General features: G+C 32.8%; 1 protein-coding gene and 1 pseudogene across 1 annotated transcript; both read right to left on the bottom strand.

Annotated features, from left to right (window-relative positions):
• Window positions 1–2,686: 2,686 nt before the first annotated feature.
• LOC107919711 (TPD1 protein homolog 1) lies at window positions 2,687–3,718 on the bottom strand. Its single transcript, XM_016849101.2, has 2 exons — window positions 3,618–3,718; window positions 2,687–3,265 (listed from the first exon to the last, which is right to left on the bottom strand). Exons 1-2 carry the CDS (start codon window positions 3,673–3,675, stop codon window positions 2,955–2,957), a joined length of 369 nt encoding a protein of 122 aa, XP_016704590.1. The 5' UTR covers window positions 3,676–3,718; the 3' UTR covers window positions 2,687–2,954.
• Window positions 3,719–4,939: 1,221 nt separating this feature from the next.
• On the bottom strand, window positions 4,940–6,121 carry LOC107919417 (putative GEM-like protein 8; annotated as a pseudogene).
• Window positions 6,122–20,608: the final 14,487 nt, after the last annotated feature.

Here is a 20,608-nt window from a genome sequence, read left to right as displayed (position 1 = left end):
AATTTTGGCATGGACAAAAACCCCAAAGCAATTCAGGCATATACATGTATCTATAATCAAATAGAGAAACTTACCTTGAATTTACCATATAAATCTAAAGTTGTATTTATGATTAAACAAATACTCATATGAATACTTGAAAAATATTTTCAAGCCAATAAATCTCAAAAACAAAATCATAACAGTTAACATATCCCATAATTCATACAATAAACCATATCATCATAATTTAACCAAATATTTGGAACTATAAGATGCCAAACCCTAAGATTATAGAACCTAACTTAAAACCAAATTATTTAAACACATATTATGATTAACATCAAAATCTAATTTCATCATAATTAAATCAAAAAAATCGTAAATCCAAATTCAAAATATATGCTTAAACTGAATAGTATGAAAAGAATAAGCATATAATATATTCTATCAACCATATATTGAATTCAAGAATTAATGATTATAAAAATTGAATTAAAAACTATTATAACGAAACCTTAAAATTGAATCGATAAAAAAGTTAAAACTAACAAATAGTACCATCAACCTTTAAGGATTCAACATATGTACTGAATTCATTGATAAGCAATTTCTGTTACCAACCATATATCATCATGTAAACTATACATTGAATTTGTTCAACCATATAAAAAAGGGAAAATTAAAATCCAAATATTACTGCCTTATCGGCAACTCGATTAAACATGAATATAAAATCCTAAACATAGTTACTAAAGTGTCTCCGAAACAATATATATATATATATATATATATATAACTAACTGTAAAACTGTAAAACAAGTGATTAGCGATTAGCAATCCATCTATTGATATAATCAAATATATATCCTAAACAGTTTCTAATGAAACCCAAACCTACACAGCTTTTTAAATATTTATTAAAACTGTATAAACAACATAAAATCCTCAATTTTTTAATTCTCAATTAAAACTGTAAATCTTTCCAGTTATACGAAAACTTTATTTAAAGAATCAAAATCCAAAAATTTATCAAGAATCTCAAAGCTTCAATATAATATATAATTAAAATATCAAATTCATAAAATTAAAAAAGAAAAACAAATCAATCTAAAATTAATAAAGAATCAATTCATTCTCAATAATTCAACATGACAAAGCTCGGATGTTACTTGTTAGAATTTTAAATAATATCTAATATAAAATTAGAATTGTAAATAAGGATCTATTATGTCAAATTATCAAGAATAAATAAATAACAGAACTAGATGCGAAAGCGTACTTGAATCTATAGATTCCTTAAAATTTTCTGGACTTGGGGTTTTGATCTTCCAAATTAGCACACAAGAAATTTAGAGAACATTTGCTCTCTATTTCCTAATGATGGGATATTAGAAAAGATATCTTGTGTATAATTTGGGGACTATAACCCTAATATTTATAACCTTGGCATATTAGTTCTAATTCCTAATTAACCCATCATTAACTAGAATTTGATTAGAACTCAATTACTAGAGTATCTACACATATTTGACCAATACTTTATTTAATAATTAAAGCTCAATAAAATTCTAACCAAATTAGATCATTTTTAATTTGAGCTAACCTATCATGATAATAAATAATAACATGTATAATTACCTTTATTATATATGTGGTGTCCATATTTTCCAACATCGAAAACATTTTGAAATGAGAAAAGATCCTAACAGGCATCATGGTTTGCCCTTTTTTCTCATGTGTTGTGAGTGTAAAGGAAGTGGATTTGAAGCTTTCTGATGTCTGGTACTGCTTTAATACTAAGATATGAAAGAAAAGAAAGAAAAGATAAAGAGATTTGGGGAAACATATGAGTCAGCGCAACGACCAAACAAATTGCATGGTGAAAAAGATATGGTAATGCAGTCAAATATGTCAGCCATGTGCGATCAACTGTCATATCCACTTATCAACTTTCTTTTCTCAGACAGGTTATAGGGAGCTCAACTAAGTATGTCTCTCCAATGTTATTGGGGAGTTCTTTCATGTTTTATTTCAATCTAAAGGAGCAAATCTGGGTGTTACATATCATTTTACAATAAAAAGAGCTTTTGTTTTTTAACAAAAAGAAATGCAATTTGGGAATAGAGAAAGGGAACAAATGCTAAGATTCGAATTCTGGTGATTGCATGAATAAACCCAAGATTTACTTTGGAATTTAATGCTAATAGTAGTTCATTTTTTTGCCTTTTCCCCTTCCATCAAACTTAAGAAACTTCTAAATATGACCAAGAGTGTCCATTTATGTGCAGAAGAAACCTAGTTTGAAAAGGCAATGAATATATCATAATTGGTCAAAGAAACTGGTAATGTGCTTATTTTGTTAGCAGTCTTGTTTTATCTTTGAATTTGTAATCTGAGGTGGAAATGAATGGGTAGGCCATGCAGATTAAATATTTGCCTCAACTTGCTTTCCAATGCCCCTCAAAAATAGTCATTAATAATAAAGCTTTTGCTTAACATACAAGATATAAACCATAGGATGGCTTTGTTACTTTTTAAGTATGTTGCAAAAACAACAGCCAGATGGACCATTCCCCCACATGGCATGATGGCAACCTTCATTGAATTCAACAGAGTTTTGCTGTTACCTTGTCTTTCCAACAAAAAAGAAAATGCAGTTTGGGGATAGAGAAAGGGAATGCAAATATTAAGATTCGAGTTCCCTACTTGCTAAGACTAAACTCAATAGCTTCTTACTGTTTGAGCTTTGATTCGATTACAGCTGCGGGTATTACTATCACACCTTGTTTTTAACTTGACATTGGTTCAACATTCAAAGTTAGGAGCTCAGTACTGCACATAATGTTTTCCTAAGTAATATCTTTTTTGGGGATTTAATATAATATCATATTAGCTCTTCATTGCATTATTGAAATTGGTAAGCAAAAAGGCAACATTGAAATTCAAAAAACCCTACTTTTGGATTCAAGATTTTAAGAACAGTTGATTTGCGAAGACAAGGGCTTGAAAGGAAATGAAGTATCCCATGCATAGTTGAAGCTCAAGTTACTGGAAGAAGCCACAGGTTGGCCGCCGTTTATCAAGCATTCGGCACCAGTTTTCGCCATCAACGAAGAATCGACGGCCTTCACCGTCTGAAACCCGTCGCAACTGAGCTTCAAATCAGACTGAGTGCAGGTACAATCGTTTTTTACTGTGGCTTTCCACTCTGGCTTGTTTTCCACTGTTTTCCCGGTTTGTGTTTGGATGATTTTCACATCAGCCAACGTGCATTGACAATATCCTTCAAAATGAAAAGCAAAACTTTTGAAATTATGTATTTATATATATATATATATCCATTTTACTTATATACAAAAATAAAATTACAACTCTACTTAGCTGAGAGGTAAGTAATTTGAAGATTTTTAAGTATATTTTTAGATTAAATATTGAAAAAAATAAAAAAAAATAATGTTGGAAAAGTTTCACTAAATTTAATAAAAAAATTTAACAATCAAATTATATTTAATTTAAATTTAAATTACTACGAACTCAAAATTTATTCAAACTTAAAATTACTCAAACTAACCCAATTAGGTTAGGTCTAAATATAAATGCATGTGACATAATATATTATATGGCATGGTAGTTACCTTGGCCAATGAGAGCAAGAAAGAGAACAACAAAGAAGAAAGTGAGAGTGGTAGCCATTGCAACTGTTATACTATTTGCTCTGTTTATGTTGACTGCCTTTGTGTTTTTATATGGTGAAGGTGGTAGACAATAGCCAATTATATTTAGGAAAAATGGATTCTTTCTTTATATGGCTGATAATTTTAGTGTCATTCCCATAATTTATTGATTAGTTTCCACTTTCGCTTTATTCAAAAGTTTTTATGGAATAAATTATCCTAATAATCACTCTAAAATTATTTCATTCCTATTTTAGTTATTCTAAATTTCTTTTATCAAATATAACACTATCACTAACTCTTGTTTTACTCATTGTTATGTTAAAACCCAATTGGAAAGTTAACTTGGATGTCACATATTTTGGAAAGTTGATTAGGATGCCACATATTATTATCTGTTCTGCCAATTGCGTATATAATTAAAGATTTCAAAAATTAATTATAAACCCTATTATCATTCTTAACCTTAAAATTAACCTCTAAATCCCAAAATCAATAAATCCTAAACCCCTATTACCATCTTACCTCAAAATCAAACCCTAAATTTCCTTTATCATCACATTCGTAAATACCCAAACAAAAAATGCAGCAGCAATCATTCCAATACCCCACATTATTCATTCTTTCTTCCATTCCCTCTCAGTTTCTTTGATTTTCCTTAACAAACCTAACTATTTGGTTGGGTATTGATGAAATGCGATGATAGAAAAAGTTTAGGATTCAATGATTTTGGGGTTTATGGGGTTGATTTAGGGTTTAAGAATAGTAATGAGATGTAGGGTTCAATGATTTTGAGATTTATGAGTTAAATTTTGACGTTTGGGATGATAACAAAGTTTATAATTAATTTTTGAAATGTTTAATTATATACACAATTAGAAGAACAATCAAAACGTGGCATTCTAGTTAGCTTTTAACGGAACAATGACCAAAATAGAAATACTTACTAATGACAATATTATATTTGATAAAAAAAGTTTAAAGTGACCAAAATAGAAATAAAGTAATTTTAGAATAACTATTTGGATAGTTTACCCATTATTATATTAAATTAGGCAATACTTTGAAAAGAGAAAAATATTGGTGATTAAAAATGGTTAAAAGATCATACTTATTTTTATGGCAAGTAACATAACATATTTTTAATGTACTAAACTAATGAAATTTTGGATACGTTTTAAGCAAATATAGAAATTGAGCAGATTTTTAGTTAAAGTTTGAATTTTTGGAAGCGAGATGTATTTTCAATTAAAAACTTTAACATCCAATCTGGCAAATCCACATCGAAAAAAATATCAAAAATAAATTTCCTTTAATTTTACATCTTTGAGTATTGATCTCCAATCTCATTATATATGTATACTATACTATGTATGAATTTTGTCCCATTATTCTTCTCTTATGTGGCACGTGGAAAGTAACTAGTAATTCATCATCATAAAGTAGTCTTTTAGAAATAATTGCTTGTTGAAGGTACTTGAAACCTTTCTGGTAATTCAAGAACCCCATAAAGCAGAACTCAAAATCATCCACCGTCACAATTTCCATGTACTTTTGTGATGTTTTCTCCATGTTTTCACTTTCATTCAGTCCCTTTATTTTCTCAAGTGGAGTTGGAACCTGCACCAAAATCGATATACAACAACATGAGAATTGAAGGGTGCAAAGTTATGCTGTCTGAGAGGGGGAAAACAGATGAAATATATGCTAACCTTGTAATGGACTCTGACCAATTCTCCATTAGGAGAAGCGATTTTGGTTGCTCTGTCACTGCAAAAGGCAACCTTTGAGACGAGATGAAAAGTAAACCAGCTATGGGACCTGCTGTTGAAGATAAATAGCATTGGCATGCCTTCAACAGCTTCTCCCCTTCTCTAACACTAAACAATTGTTTGAAAATCTTCTCCACCTCCTCTTACTTGAACAATTTTTGCCCCCAAACTCAACTTCCCCTTCACAGTTTCAAAAAGTTACTTCAGTTTTCACATACGTACATACATGCATATATATATGATAAGACTTTTAGAGTGGTTGATTTCATACCATGTTCTCGGACTCCATGTGCGAAACATCAGCTTTCTTCCCAAGCTTATTCATCCTTTTAATTACGAAGTTTCCTTTGCCTGAAATTCCCAAAACTTACATTAGTACTAAATAATCTTCACTATTCTAAATATGTTAGACCCTCCAGCACATGATGGAACCCGATACTGGCCGGCGGAATCTGGTAAGTATCTTCTCGGCGTTCGCTCGACTTGGTACATTGTTGATTTCATTGAACTCCAATGACTTGTTTAAGTATCTGGCTCTTCAATTTTTTCTTCTGTTTAACGAAATAGAAATATGATCAAGGAGGTTTCTTTTTTTGTAGTATCTGTGATGATTGATGAACGAATCTTTGGAATTGGGAAACGGTATTTAAAGGGATATAGATATGGTGGCTGAATCAAACTTTTAGTTTGCATGAGTCACCTATTGCTCATCAAAAAAGACTAAAAAGAAGAGCATATAGATGTAAAAGATGATGACATGATTGTGTTTCTTTAAGATTGCATGAATAACATACATAATAAAAACCTGATTAGTTGAGACAACCTTTTGGAATGAGAAAAGATCCTAACAGACATCATGGCTTACCCTTTTTTTTCTCATGTTGTGAGTGCAAGAGAATGTGGATTTGAAGCTTTCTGAGGTGGCATTGTAGCTTTTTGATGTTTGCTATTGCTTTAATACTAAGATACAGATTTGGGGAAACAAATGAGCCACCTCAATGACCCAACAAATTGCGTGGTGAAAAGATATGATAATATGCAGTGAGCCATGTGACATCAACTTTCATATCCACTTATCATCTTTCCTTTTTAACTGATTATAGAGAACTCAACTAGTAGGTCTCTCCAATATTGTTGGGGGATTCTTTCAAGTTTTTTTTTTTCAATCTTAAGGAGTAAAATTTGGTGTTACACATAATTTTACAATGTCAATAAAAGGGGGGTTTTTTTTTAAACAAAAGAAATGCAGTTTGGAGGTAGAGAAAGGGAATGCAAATGCTAAGATTGGAGTTCCAACTTTGTTGAATACCTTTTAAGATTGGCGGCATGTACAAATCGGACTAAACCCAATGTTCACTCTGGAGTTTAATGCTAACAGTAATTCTGGAATTTAATTTTAAACAACTAAAATCTTCTTTTTAACCATTTGATCATTTAAAAATCAAGGATTGCACTGATGATCATTTTTTTTGCCTTTTTGTTCTCCTTCAACCAGTCAAAGGATCATAAAGAACTGATAAGCAAACTTAAGAAACTTCTAATTATGACAAGGAGAAACCTCCTTTTAAAAGGCAATGAAATAGAGCTTAATTGGTTTTTACCTATATATATATAGTTTAATTGGTCAAAGAAAAGAGGCAACCTAACCAAGCAACTTTTAATGTGCTTATTTTTTTAGCACTCTGGTTTATCTTTCAATTTGTAATCTGAGGTGGAAATGAATGGGCAATAGGCCATGCAGATTAAAGATTTGCCTCCCCCCCCCCCCACACACAGAAAATCAGTCATTAAATTATGGATGATAAAGCTTTTGCTTAACATAAAAGAAAACAGAATAAATTAAGATGACATTGTTACGTTTAATGTTTGCTATAAAAACAACTGCCACATCATGGTCACATCAGTACCATTCGCCACATGACATGATGGCTTTAAGTGTCCAACGTTTCAATGAATTCAACCAAGTTTAAGATGACACATTTGTTCTTTTTAGTCATTTTCAGAACCCTAAAAGTTCACTACAGAACTTCAATTTCCCACAAATATAGATGCGAAAATCTTTGGTAAAAAAAGCTTACATATTTTTGGGAAGAATGCAAAAATACTTTAGCACTTCATTCTTGGGTTGCATTAACTATATTAGTCAGACTTAGGCACGAGAGAGGATACGAATATATTATAAGTTTTCCGTGTTATTATCATGATCTTGACCACCTGTCTGGCTACCTACTAACTGAAAAACCAAATGATCTGGAGTGTTCTTAGATATGCTGCTCATAATAGCAAAATAACTTTTTATACTTTAAAATTATGAGCATTGACTATTCTAATTCTAACGGAGAATGGATTTAATGTGCCAAATGCTGCCTGCCCATAAATTTTCCATATTTAACATTGTTGGTTTGTATATCAATGAATTTATGAGAAATTAATAAAGGTTTCAAGATATACAATGCAATTTTCTTTAAGTTTTTATTCGCCCTCATCTATTTTATGGTGTACAAAAGAGTTACTAGTAAATAAAACTCAATGATACAATGAAGCTCAATGTTTGTCTATGTTTTGCACCGACGGAAACAATCCACTGAGCACTGAATTGGAGAATAGCAAGGATATCAAATTCTATAAAGAAATTTCAAAGTAATTCTTTATAGAAGAATCTAGGAAGATAAAAGATGATGGAAGAATAGAAATGAACTTTTAATGTGTTTTTCTAGTGTATCAGACAAATGAAATTTGACTCTTATTTATAGGAGTTCTCATGTCTCTTCATAAAAACACATAATAAATAATAAAGTGTAAAAATAGAATGACTATAATAGCAAGAAAATAGAGAAAAATAGAACACACAGATTTTACATGGAAACCCTTTTGGGAAAAAAAACCACGGACAGATGAGAAGAAAATTCACTATGTCGAATTCGAATGATTACAAGGAGTACAGATTGCGTCTATTTATAGGTTTAAAAACTTTATTTTAATCAACATCTAATAAAAGTAATGCAATAAGGTTGAAACACCTTATTCAAATCAATATAAAGCAGAGGAAGTAAACTTCTATACGGATTCTTCTTGTGCAGCCTGTACCGTACCTTTATTTCAATAAGAATTTGTGTCACAACTCTAACATAAAGTGATATAATTTTCGAATTTAAAAAAAACATAAATCATGATGATGAAATATGATAGCTCTTGGTTAATTAGCAAGTGATATAACTTTTGGTCACTTATAACTTTTCATTTGTAACTATTACGTCTATTTATTTCACATCTTTAATCAGTCTTTGCACTTTCCCTTTCCATTCTAACACTTTCGTTCTTTGTTGTGTTGTTTCTCGTGTTTTTATTTTATTTTCCTTTGTTTTGTTTCCTTTCTTTTGTAGGTACTCGCTCTTCTCTCTTTGTCTCTCACGCTTTGTTATGACCGAAGAAGTTACACGTCAAGTCCTCCCCTTCGTCCTGTCATTGGTCATGCTGCTCCTCTAATCGAATGTCTAGCTCCAATCGCCTAGGAAGTTTTTCCCATTGCCATATGGACCCTAGATCAAATCACCAAGTCCTTCAACACTGTGTTGAATACAGTGAAGATCTTCATGGAAGAGTCTGACAATAAAGTTTTTGTTGCAAAATGATTATCTATGCGCTGACAAACCCACATCACAAGACTGCGAGTTCACCAAATGTGTGAGCTCTACAAAACTGTGAGCTTACAAAAATAGTGAGCTCACCATACCTGCAAGCTCCTAACTCTTCAAGTTTCCAACTTGTATTGAAAAAATAATGATTTTTTGATTAGACGTTTTGGATGTTGATTAGACTGACATCAGTCAATGAAGAAGCAAGTTGTATGAAGATTAAGCCAAGTTATAATTACTTTATTATTATTTTTAGCTTATCTAAGCTTATTTGTTATTATAAAACATATATTAGTTTTTAATTTAATGAAACAGTTGATCAAGAAGTTGATCTTTTTCCTATTTTTTCTTTGATCTTTTACTTTTGTTTCAATAATTTATTTGTAAAAAATTCAACAATTGGTATCTAGAGCCATTTATCTATGAGGGTTTGTTTCCATAAAAATGTATTAGCAAGCTTTACACAACCACCACCCCTTATTTTTACAGGTGAAAACTACCATATTTAGGTAGTAAAAATGAAAACATATCATCAAGTTTTTGATCTTTGGGAGGTTGTAAATGCTGAATAGAACCACCAGTGTTGAGACCAAATCCTAAACTGGCTCAAATGAAACAAAACAGGGAAGAATGTGCCAAAAAAACACAATGCAATGTCCTGCCTACAAAATAGTGTTTCAGATGTGATCTTTACAAGAATCATGACATGTGATACTCTCAAACAAGCTTGGGATAAGCTCAAGGAGGAGTTCTAGGGTTTACAGAAGACAATGCAGCAACAGATGATAAATCTTAAACGAGATTTTGAAAACCTCAAGATGAAGGAAGTTGAGACTGTGAAGTAATATTCAGAACAAATCATGGCAGTGGTGAACCAGATAAGTCTGTTAGGGGACCAATTCGCAGATAATCGGGTAGTTGAGAAGGTGATTACCACACTTCCTTAGAGATACGAATCAAAGATATCCTCATTGGAAGACTCAAGGGATATATCAACCATCTCGCTCTTAGAACTAATCAATATTTTGTATGTTCTAGAACAAAGAAAGGAAAGTAGAGAAGAAAGGCATGTTGAAGGAGCTTTTTAAGCCATAAATAAAGAAGTGTGAGCTCCTCAAGTTAGAAAGAAAAAGAAGAGTTGTTTAGATAAGAAAGAAAAGTAAAAAAAAATAGTGGCAAGAAAAAATATCCACCATGTTAACATTGCAAGAAGTTGGGTCATCTTGAGAAATTCTATTGGTTCAGACCTAATGCCCAATGCAAAAATCGCAAGCAGTTTGGCCATGAAGAAAATGTGTGCAAGAATAAGGGAAATGCACAACAACAAAACACTCAGGCACAAACTGTAGAAGCAAGTCAAGATAGTTGATGTTTACAGCCTCATGCAAAAACCAGTTCGTTGAACCTTACGAACTCATATGTGAAGCCAAGTTCACGGCACCATGTGAACCCTCTAACAAAGAAAGAAAAAATTGGTTGGTTGACAATGATTGTACAAGTCATATAATTACAGATGTGAGCATCTTCAAAAGCATTGACAAAAGGTTCTACTCCAAGGTGAAAGTTTAAATGACCAGTACATTGAAGTAGTAGGAAAATTAGATGTTTTGGTTAAAAATCCATCAGACACTAAACTTGCCACAGATGTTCTTTTAGTTCTTAACATAGATCAAAATCTGCTGAGTGTAAGTTAATTGCTTGAGAAAAAATATTTAGTGGTATTCAAAGACAACAAATGTTTAATCCTTGATCCAAATGGATACGAGCTCATTTCAACAAAATGGTTGATAGAAGCTTTGCTGTCAACTGGAACTTAGCAACTTCAGTAGCATATACCAACTCGCTAGATGAAACCAAGTTATGGCTTTGAAGGATGGGACATGTTGACTACAAATCTTTAAGTCATCGTTCAAGAATAACCTGGTTGAAAACCTATCAAACATGGCTGATCATGAAGATGTGTATTGAAGTGTGCTAGCTTGGAAAATAGGTGAGGTGTCCATTTCCTATGAATACAGCATGGCGAGCCATTGAAAAATTACACTTGGTACATATTGACATTTGCGGACCCATGAAAACAAGTTTTCCAAATGGAAATATGTGCTTTGTGTTGTTTATTGATGACAATATAAGGTTCTATTGGGTGTAATTCATAAAGAACAAATTCGAGGTGGTTGAAACTTTCTTCAAATTTAAAGCCATGGTTGAGAACCAAAGTGACCGTAAGCTCAAAATGGTAAGATTAGACAATGGGGCAGAATACACCTTAGAGAAGTTTGAAAAATTCCACGAAAAGTGTGGTGTTCATCATCAATTGAGTAATATGTACACTCCACAACAGAATGGAGTAAGTGAAAGAAAAAATAGAACTATAATAAACATGGCTCGCTGCTTGTTGTTTGAAAGTAAGCTACTAAATGAATTTTGGGTAGAAGTAGTAAACATTGCTGTTTACTTGCTAAACAGACTACCTACTAAAGTTGTTGAAGTGAAAACACCATTTGAGGCCTAGTATGGTTTTAAACATTCTATTTAACACTTAAGAGTATTTGGTTGCACTTGTTTTGTTCATGTTTTAGAAGAGAAAAGAACCAAGCTAGATAATAGATCTCAACCAAGGATATTCGTTGGATATTCCAGTGTTAAAAAAGGATATAGAATCTATAATTATTTCACCAAGAAAGTGATCATAAGTAGAGATGTGAAGTTTGATGAAAGAAAAATCTAGAATTAGACTGCAATTGAGGAGGAGATGTGTAAACAGATGGATCCAAAAATTGATCTGTGAGCCACTAGGGACCAAACTAAAAATGATACAGTCGATGAAAAACCAGTACAAGAAATCAGGACCATCACTGAAATCTATCAACAGTGTAATCTGGCGAAGTTGGAACCATCCACTTTTGAAGAAGCAGCTCAAGAAGCTAAATGGCGAACATCCATGAAAATGAAATCACCATGATCAACAAAAATAAGGCATAAAAGTTGGCAGATAGATCGGTTTGCTAGAAAGTGATTGGTGTTAAATGGGTATTCAGAACCAAAATGAACCCTGACAAATCAATCAATGGATATAAGGTGAGGTTGGTTGTAAAGGGGTTTAGCCAGTAATATAGAGTAAACTTCACTAAAACCTTTGTCCCTGTTGCAAGGTTAGACACCATAAGGCTGCTAATAACTCTTGTAGCTCAAAATGGTTGGAGGATACATCAAATGGATGTAAAGTCAACATTCTTGAATGGCTTTCTAAAGGAAGAGATTTATGTCGAACAACTACAAGGGTCCACAGTACTTGGGTGCAAGGCCAAAGTGTATAAATTGCACAAAGCACTGTATGGTTTGAACAAACATTATACGTGAAGAAAAATGGTAACAAAATACTCTTCATTATTTCATTATATGTTGATGATTTACTTATGATTGGTAGCAACAATGAACCAGTGATTGTATTCAAGAACCAGATGCAAGAAAGCTTGAAATGTCAAACTTAGGTGAAATGACATACTTCCTCGGTCTGGAGGTTAAACAAGCTCGCGATGCAATCTTCATAAACTAGAAGGGGTTTATAATAAAAAATTTGTGAAGATGTAGTATAGAGAATTGTAAACCTGCGAGCACCTTTATTGCTCAAGGTGAGAAGCTCACTAGTAATGAAGATGTGGAGAAGGTTGATGAAACAAGCTACAAAAGCTTAGTGGGATGTCTACTCTTCTTGACTGCATCCAAACTTGACATAATGTTTGTTGTAAGTCTATTGTCAAGGTACATGCATTGCTACAATGTGAACTACTACAAAGCAACAAAAAGGGTTCTACGATACATAAGAGGAACTCTAGATCATGGAGTATAGTTTATGAGGACTAAAATGGTCAAGTACTTGGTTATTCAAATAGTGATTGAGTTGGGTCTACTGAAGACATGAAGAGTACCTCAGGTTACTTATTTACTCTAGAATCGAGCGTGTTTTGTTGGAGCTCGAAGAAGCAAGAAACAGTGGCACAGTCATCTACTGAAGCTGAGCATGTTGTAACCGCAACAACTGTGAATCAAGCTATCTAGTTAAGGAAACTGTTGAATGATTTGAATGTAAAATAAGGAGAAACAAAATAGATAAAATGTGATGATCAATTTGCTGTTGCAATTGCAAAAAATCCAATGTTCCATAAAAGAACAAAACACTTTAAAATCAAGTATCACTTTGTTAGAGAAGTGGAGCAAACCAAGGAAGTAACCTTGGTTCATTGTAGTTCACAAGAACAATTGGCCGACATTATAACAAAACTTATTGGGAAGATGAGGTTTGAAAAGCTGAGTTATGATACTGGGGTTCACAACGTAGAGGTCAAGGAAGACTGTTGTGAAATGACCATCCATGCGCTGGCAAATGCACATCACAAAACCGCGAGTTCACCAAACGTGTAAGCTCTACAAAACTGTAAGCTCACAGAAACAATGACCTCACCAAGACTGTGAACTCACCAAGCATAAAAGCTCACCATACCTGCGAGCTCCTTACTCTACAAGTTTCCAACTTGCCAACTTACACTGAAAAATTATTTTTTTATTAGACGTTTTGGTTGCTGATTATACTAAAATCAGCTAATGAGGAAGCAAGTTGTATGAAGATTAAGCCAAGTTGTAATTATTTTATTATTATTAGCTTATTTAAGCTTTTTTGTTAGTGTAAAACATATATTAGTTTTTAGTTTAATGAAATAGTTGATCAAGAAGTTGATCTTTCTCCTATTTTTCTTTGATCTTTTTTTTCTATTTCAATAATTTCTTCATAAAGAATCCAACATTTTTCACCTACCTTATCCAAAAGGGTAAGTTCAGTTGATGGTGGCAAACCCAGGGTAGTTGTACTTGCAAGCAAAAGTTCAAGTTCTGTGCCTGGTTGAAATTGCAGGAAGGTGTTGAGTTTTTGAATGAGACCCATCGTCTGTGAAGGATTGAAAGAAGGGCTTTCCTCAGCCTGTTAGATTTCCAGCTAAATGAGCTAGCCATTAGAGAGGAGGAGACTCTAGCCAAGTTTGAAGAAGACCTAATGGAGCTACGCCTCAAGATCACTTTGCCGTAAGAGGAAGGTATGTGAGAGCTGAGAGCTCTCAAACCTAACTACTCACTAGCTTCAGAATTTGTGCCTCTCGATAAGCTTAAGCTAGGTGAGGAATGTTATAAGTTGTATGAAGAAGATTGTCAAAGGTAGAATATAGCAATGACTGATTTCTACGATTAGTTACTCTCTAATATTAGGGCAACGTACGGCAATCATGTTATGTTATTGGATAAATCAAATTTTTTTCAAGATCGAATGAGGAGAGAATAGATTAGAGTCTAGGGTGTGGAAAATGTGTTGAAGTTGGAAAATATTGATGATCGAAGGTAGTTGACCAACTTTCGTTCCTACTTGGCTACAACAAGAGGTATGGTAACTCTTGAAGTTAATCAGGTCGAAAGGTAAGAAAGCTAAGTACATCAGTTAATTATGTTATAGACTGAAAGGAATTAATTAGGTTAATTGTTAGCTAATTAGTCAAAAACCCTAGACACAGGTTAATCATGAGCATGGAAGTGGTTCACCCTTCTACTTGTTTAATTTATTTTTTATTTTGGTATTTCTTTTCTGTTATTTTATTCTACAATCCAATTATTTTAATTTTTCCATACTATGAATTTGACGCAAGTAATATTTAGACTTATTTAGGGTGTAGTTTGTATTATCAATTTAATTTAGCCAAATCTTCTTTGGGTACGATCCTCGAAATACTTTCAAATTGTTTTGTTGTAAACAAAAAAAACTACATTACAATTTGACCTGTACATTTGTAGATACCACGTTTAATTTTAAATTTTTACTTTGCGATTTTAAACCTCTGACGCATGCACATCAAGGCGTAGACAAATTGTTGGCGTCGTTGTCGGGAATGTTTCGACATTAGATCAAATTGTTAGTAATATTGCATACTAGTAGGATAAGTAAGAAAGATGACCACTATAGATATGGTATTATATTTCTTTTATTCATTTTCAAATTTTGTTATTAAAGACTAATTAAATAAAGCTTTATTCGAATGCAGGATGACAACGCTCTTTGGACATACGCTCTTCGACTCGAGTTGGCTCATACCTAGCATTACAATACCTATCATTAGTAATCCCAAATTTGAGATTAACACGACTTTGTTGACATGGGTCTCAACAAACCTTCAATTTGATAACAGTAAAGTATTGGATCCAATGACATTTCTTCGACGATTCAAATTTCTATGTAACATGGTCACGTATGATGGAGTTTTAAATAAAGTGATTAAGCTATTGTTAATCCCCTTTGCACTCGAAGGTAAAGCTAAGGCGTGGGTAAAAGCCTTACCACCAGAGATTATCACAACTAGGGACAAATTTGTGCAATTGTTCTTGTGTAAAACCATATCGATGACTGAGATCCTCCATACCTACGAGGAACTATTTAATTTCAAGCAAGATTTAAAAAATGTTTTGGGTCAAGCATGGGACATGTTTAAAATGATTCTTCAAAAATTAATTGGGGTTGGTATTGGTATGGCAATACAATTGCAACATTTTTATAATTGCTTGGACCATGATAGTAAATGGCAGCTCGATGTTATTACAGTGGGTAGCATTTGGACCAAAATGACCCATGAAATGGTAGTTCTTCTGGAAAATGTGAGCGGGAATGACAGTATTCAGGTAAGAAATAGAAAACCAGAAACAACGAACGAGGCAGTGGTAATTAAAGAAGAAAACCAAATAGGCACCCAAGAAGAATCAATTGAAAGAACAGGGGGTATTAGAAAAGAGATGGAATGGAATCCACCTAAGATTGTTCAGACAAAGAAAGAGAAAAATTTGGTGATAGTGAGGGTAACACATCAGACGAGGAATATGCGATGAAAGACGAGCTTGCTGAGGAACCTCGTGGTAGATGATCTAGGAAATATTTGTCGATTAGACTGGTGGAACATTGTAAGGAACTATTGGGTCCATTGGACGATTCACCTGATAAGATGGTTCCATCAATAGTCAAACATCCCACTTTGGAGCTGAAACCACTTCATGCAAACTTGAAATATGATTTTTGGGCAAGCACAACATATTACTTGTAATTACCGCAGCTCATCTGCCCACAGAACGAGAAAGGGCATTATTGGACTTTTTTTTAAAAGGAAATTGGATGGACGGTCGCTGACATTAAGGGAAGAAGTCTAATATTATGCCAACATAAGTTACGATTAGAGGAAGGAAAGAAACCAATAGTCGATGCACAAAGGCGTCTTAATTCGGAAATGAAGGAGGTTGTGAAAAAAGAGTTATTAAAATGGTTGGATGTTGGTATAGTTTACACAATATCTAATAGCGAATGGGTTAGTCTGACACAATGTGTTTTGAAAAAAGGGCGGTTTAGTTGTAGTGGAAAACGAAAAAAATGAGTTAATTCTAGCTCGGACAGTGATAGGATGGTGGGTATGTATTGATTACAGGAAACTTAACGATGCAACCATAAAATATTATTTCTCGCTTCATTTTATTGATTAGATGTTAGATAGACTGATTGGGAAAGAGTACTACTCCTTCCTTGATAGATACTTGAGATATCACCAAATTCTAATACATTCGAATAACCAGGAAAAAAACAACTTTCACATGTCCATTTGGGACATATAGGGGTGAGCAAAATCCGATTCTATTCGAAAAAAGATAAAAAATTCAAATTTTGACTTAAATAGTTCGAGTTATTTAAGTTAATCAAGTTATCTGGATCAACTCGAATAAAAAATTAAGTTTTTCGGTTTAACTCGAATATGAATTACACAATTTGAGTTATCCAAAAATTCGTATAAGAAAAGGCAAAACTATGTTGTTTTGATAAGTGTTTACCTTTTCTAAAGTTAATAGTCAAAACTATTAAGTTAAAAGCAAAACCACGTCGTTTTGATAAATGTTTACTCATTAAGTTAAAAGGCAAAACCATTATATTGTTTATGTAGTTAAATAATCTTATGCTTTGTCTACTAGTTAAATAATCAGTCCATGTAAACTTAACGTTGAGTATAAATAATAGGATTCATTAACTCGACTCGACTTGAGTCGAAATATTTTGACTCGATTCAGAAAAAATTTAAATTTTTTGACTCGAAATTTTTTGACTCAACTCGATTCGATCGAATACTCAACCCTAGGGCCATATGCTTTCAAGAGTGTTTGGAATTTTGCGACATAATGTGTCAGTAATGTTTTGACTAAGGTTTTTAGAAAATTAAATCAATTTTTGAAAAAGTGTTTTGGAAACCTCTAATTTTATAAAAAGGACTGATTTGTAGTAGGGTTAAAATTGTGAACATTTATGCTACAGTTTTACCAATTTTTAAAAATTGAACCTAAAACAATCCCCCGCCTACATATTCACGTTATTTTTTCTCTTCTTTGCTAGTTGTTGTCGTCCCCTTTGCTCTCCCAACTATTTCAATCAATTTTCTTTGTTAAATCTCCATCCAATTGATTTCCATCATCATCTAAGTCTTTGATGTCCATAAATCTTCAAGAAAATACCCCAAAGTTTCATTAATTTCATAATCCTCTTCATTTGTGGGTTTCTCGAGTTTGCATAAAAAGCTTGTTATTTCTTCCATCCAAGGTCACTATTCACTTTCTTATAAGTTTTTAATGTTATTAGGCCTTTGAAACTAAATTTTTAATCGTTAAATCACATATTTTGAGAAAAAGCCAAAAATAGAGTCGTTAATGGTGAATTTCAGATTTTCTAGTAAAAATGTGATTTCAAAGTACTAATAAATAGGTTTTGACATGATTAAAAGGTTTCTAAACTTGTTTTGAAGTTTCGTTAAATAATTTTTGAGTTTTAAATAAGTTTTGAAAAATAACCATAAAACACGTCGAAAAAGTTGATATCATGAATTGAGTTGTTCTGTGTACTTTAAAGGTTGGGAAATAGTCGTAGGCAAATTATAAGATGAATGGAATTGGTTTTAGACAAAAAGAATGAGTGTGGATCGAGATATTCGAATTCAAAGTTTGCTATGTTTAAGGTTTCGGTTATATAGGAACATAACTTAGGCTTATGTTTTTGATTGCTTGTGGTGAGTTCTTAGCTGATTTTTGAATGTATTATTGTGTTGTAGTTCCGAATTCGCTAGTACCATCTATAAGCTAGGAAAGGCTAGTTTGAGCTTTCGACATTTCGGCGAAAGCGTAGTGGTGAGTGTTTAAATTAACTACTTGTGGACACGATTCAATGTGTTATTTGGAAATTTAGTGGTAGCCTAAACCCCTACTCTAAATTCTGTGTGTAAGCTTTATTGTACTCATGTTTATCTTGTGAGATATGTGCTTGTGTTATTGTGAAATTGTGAACTGGAGCGAGATGTTATATATGTGTTATATGTTCATGATTACTGTTGTGAAAGAGTATATGTGTAGGCATGTCATACATGCTAAGTGACAGTGATAATATTGTGCAAATGATACAAATGTGCAGTGAAAGTAATTGGAAATCGATAAGTAATGTGTGTTTAAATATGGATATTTTGGCCTTGTGATACTTGAGACCATTGGATGTAGTTGGCATGCCATAGGATTTGGAGTACTCACTTATATGTATATGTGATTTGGGCATTGAGGCCCTAGGACATGTTTGGTGTGTTTGAGAGTGTTAGCTTAATGCTTCACTTACGGGACATGTTGGACTCTATGAGTCTATGTAGTGTGTTGGAGATCCGTGTCTCCGATGAGTGGTGATAGTGTCCACTTTTACGTTTCAAAAGTCAAGTGCCAAATAATCTCCAATTATCTTAAAATATGAATATGTGTGTATTATGATATGTGTTTATATGATATGTGACTATTATGGAAATTTCTGTAAATATGTTTGTATGTATTGCGATGTATATATGATACTGTATACAGTGACTTAACCAATAAACTATTAAACATGTACGTGTAAATGTAATATGTCGAGAAGGTTGCGATTATTCTAATTATGCCACATGTGTTCTACTTATGCTTGATGACATGTTTGCACGATAGTTGTTCTAGGCATTCACTGAGCTTGTTAAGCTCACCCACTCCTTTTAAAACCATAGCAGATTAGTATCGTCTTGGTGTGAGCGGTGTGGTTTCGAGGGGTGATTCTAAGCAAGTCCATTTTAGTTATCTCATAGGTTTTATTGCTCTAGTTTTGTTTTGGAAATAAGGAAATGTGGTAGACTATATGCTAGTTTTTGCTATGATTTTTAAGTTGTTTACATGGTAATTTTTCTTTGGACTTATGGACTTTCAGTTTGAAATATTGGTTTCTTCCTCGGTTATGATTATGATGTTTTGGACTGTTAATTTAGAAATTCCAGTGACCATTTGATGAAGTGAATGATACATGATGATTAGACATTAGTTGATATAAGTTATATGCTTGTAATTATAGTATTTTTTTTATGTCTGAAGCAGATGTATTGATATTCGGGTTTTAATATCGACACCTCCATGTCTTATGAAACTGCAAGAAGTCAGTAACGTAATTTGGTATCGATACCTTATCACGAGTATTGATACTCGGGGTAAAATAATTAATACTTTTTAGAAGGCATTGATAAATTTTTGAGACTTTAGATTTTAGACGAGAAATAGAATGCTGATTTGGTACCGATTTTCCAAGCGGTATTGATACCACTTGAGCGAAATATCAATACCCAAATTCTAGTATCGATACGTACATAGTCATTTTTGAGATTTTTCTAAATGGACCTTATATATGTTAAAATATTGTTATAATACTATATGATGTACGTTTTGCATGTAACAATGATAACTTAAGAGTAAGATTGACTTAAAGCCTATACGAGTACTAAAATGGAAGACATTTATTTGAGAATGTACTTGTAATTGTTATGTATGACATGAGATGGTGGTGTGATATCCTGATATTTAGGCTCGGCGGCTGGGACAAGTATAGGGTGTTACAAAGATAACATCATTTGGGTTGTGTAATCCCCCAACTAATTTTATGAGATGCATGACATTGATCTTTGCTGATATGATAAAAGACGAGCTAGATGTTTTCATGGATGATTTCTTAGTATACGAGGATTCATTCATGGAATGTTTGAGCAACCTAGAAAGAGTTTTCGAAAGATGCGAAGGTACAAATCTAGTCATTGATTGGGAGAAGTGCAATTTTATGGTGAATAAGGAAACTGGGCATCAAATCTCAAAAAAGGGTTGGAAGCAGACAAATCCAAGATTGAAGTCATTGAGAAATTTCCACTTCCAACGATAATTCATGGAGTCCAAAATTTTCTAGGTCACACCAGATTTTACAAACGGTTCATCAAAGACTTCTTTTAGATTGCAAAGCCATTAACTCAACTCTTATAGAAGGACATACCATTCGCATTTGAAAAAGAATGCTCAAACATTTGTGATATTAAAGCAAAAAATTAATCTCAGCTCTAATTATAGTCAGCTCGAACTAGACAAAACCCTTTGGAATCATGTGTGAAGCTAATGACTA

Source organism: Gossypium hirsutum, chromosome D13, assembly GCF_007990345.1.
Source record: "Gossypium hirsutum isolate 1008001.06 chromosome D13, Gossypium_hirsutum_v2.1, whole genome shotgun sequence".
NCBI classification, from domain to species: Eukaryota; Viridiplantae; Streptophyta; class Magnoliopsida; order Malvales; family Malvaceae; genus Gossypium; species Gossypium hirsutum.
The sequence above is the reverse complement of the archived record's forward strand: the minus strand, read 5'-3'. Positions and strand labels throughout refer to the sequence as shown.

Excerpts from the sequence above, each read along its gene's own strand:
- LOC107919711 (XM_016849101.2), bottom strand. The coding sequence starts at position 3,675 with ATGGCTACCACTCTCACTTTCTTCTTTGTTGTTCTCTTTCTTGCTCTC. Across the intron at positions 3,266-3,617 it reads TCTTGCTCTCATTGGCCAAG|GATATTGTCAATGCACGTTG; the intron begins GTAACTACCATG and ends TTCATTTTGAAG.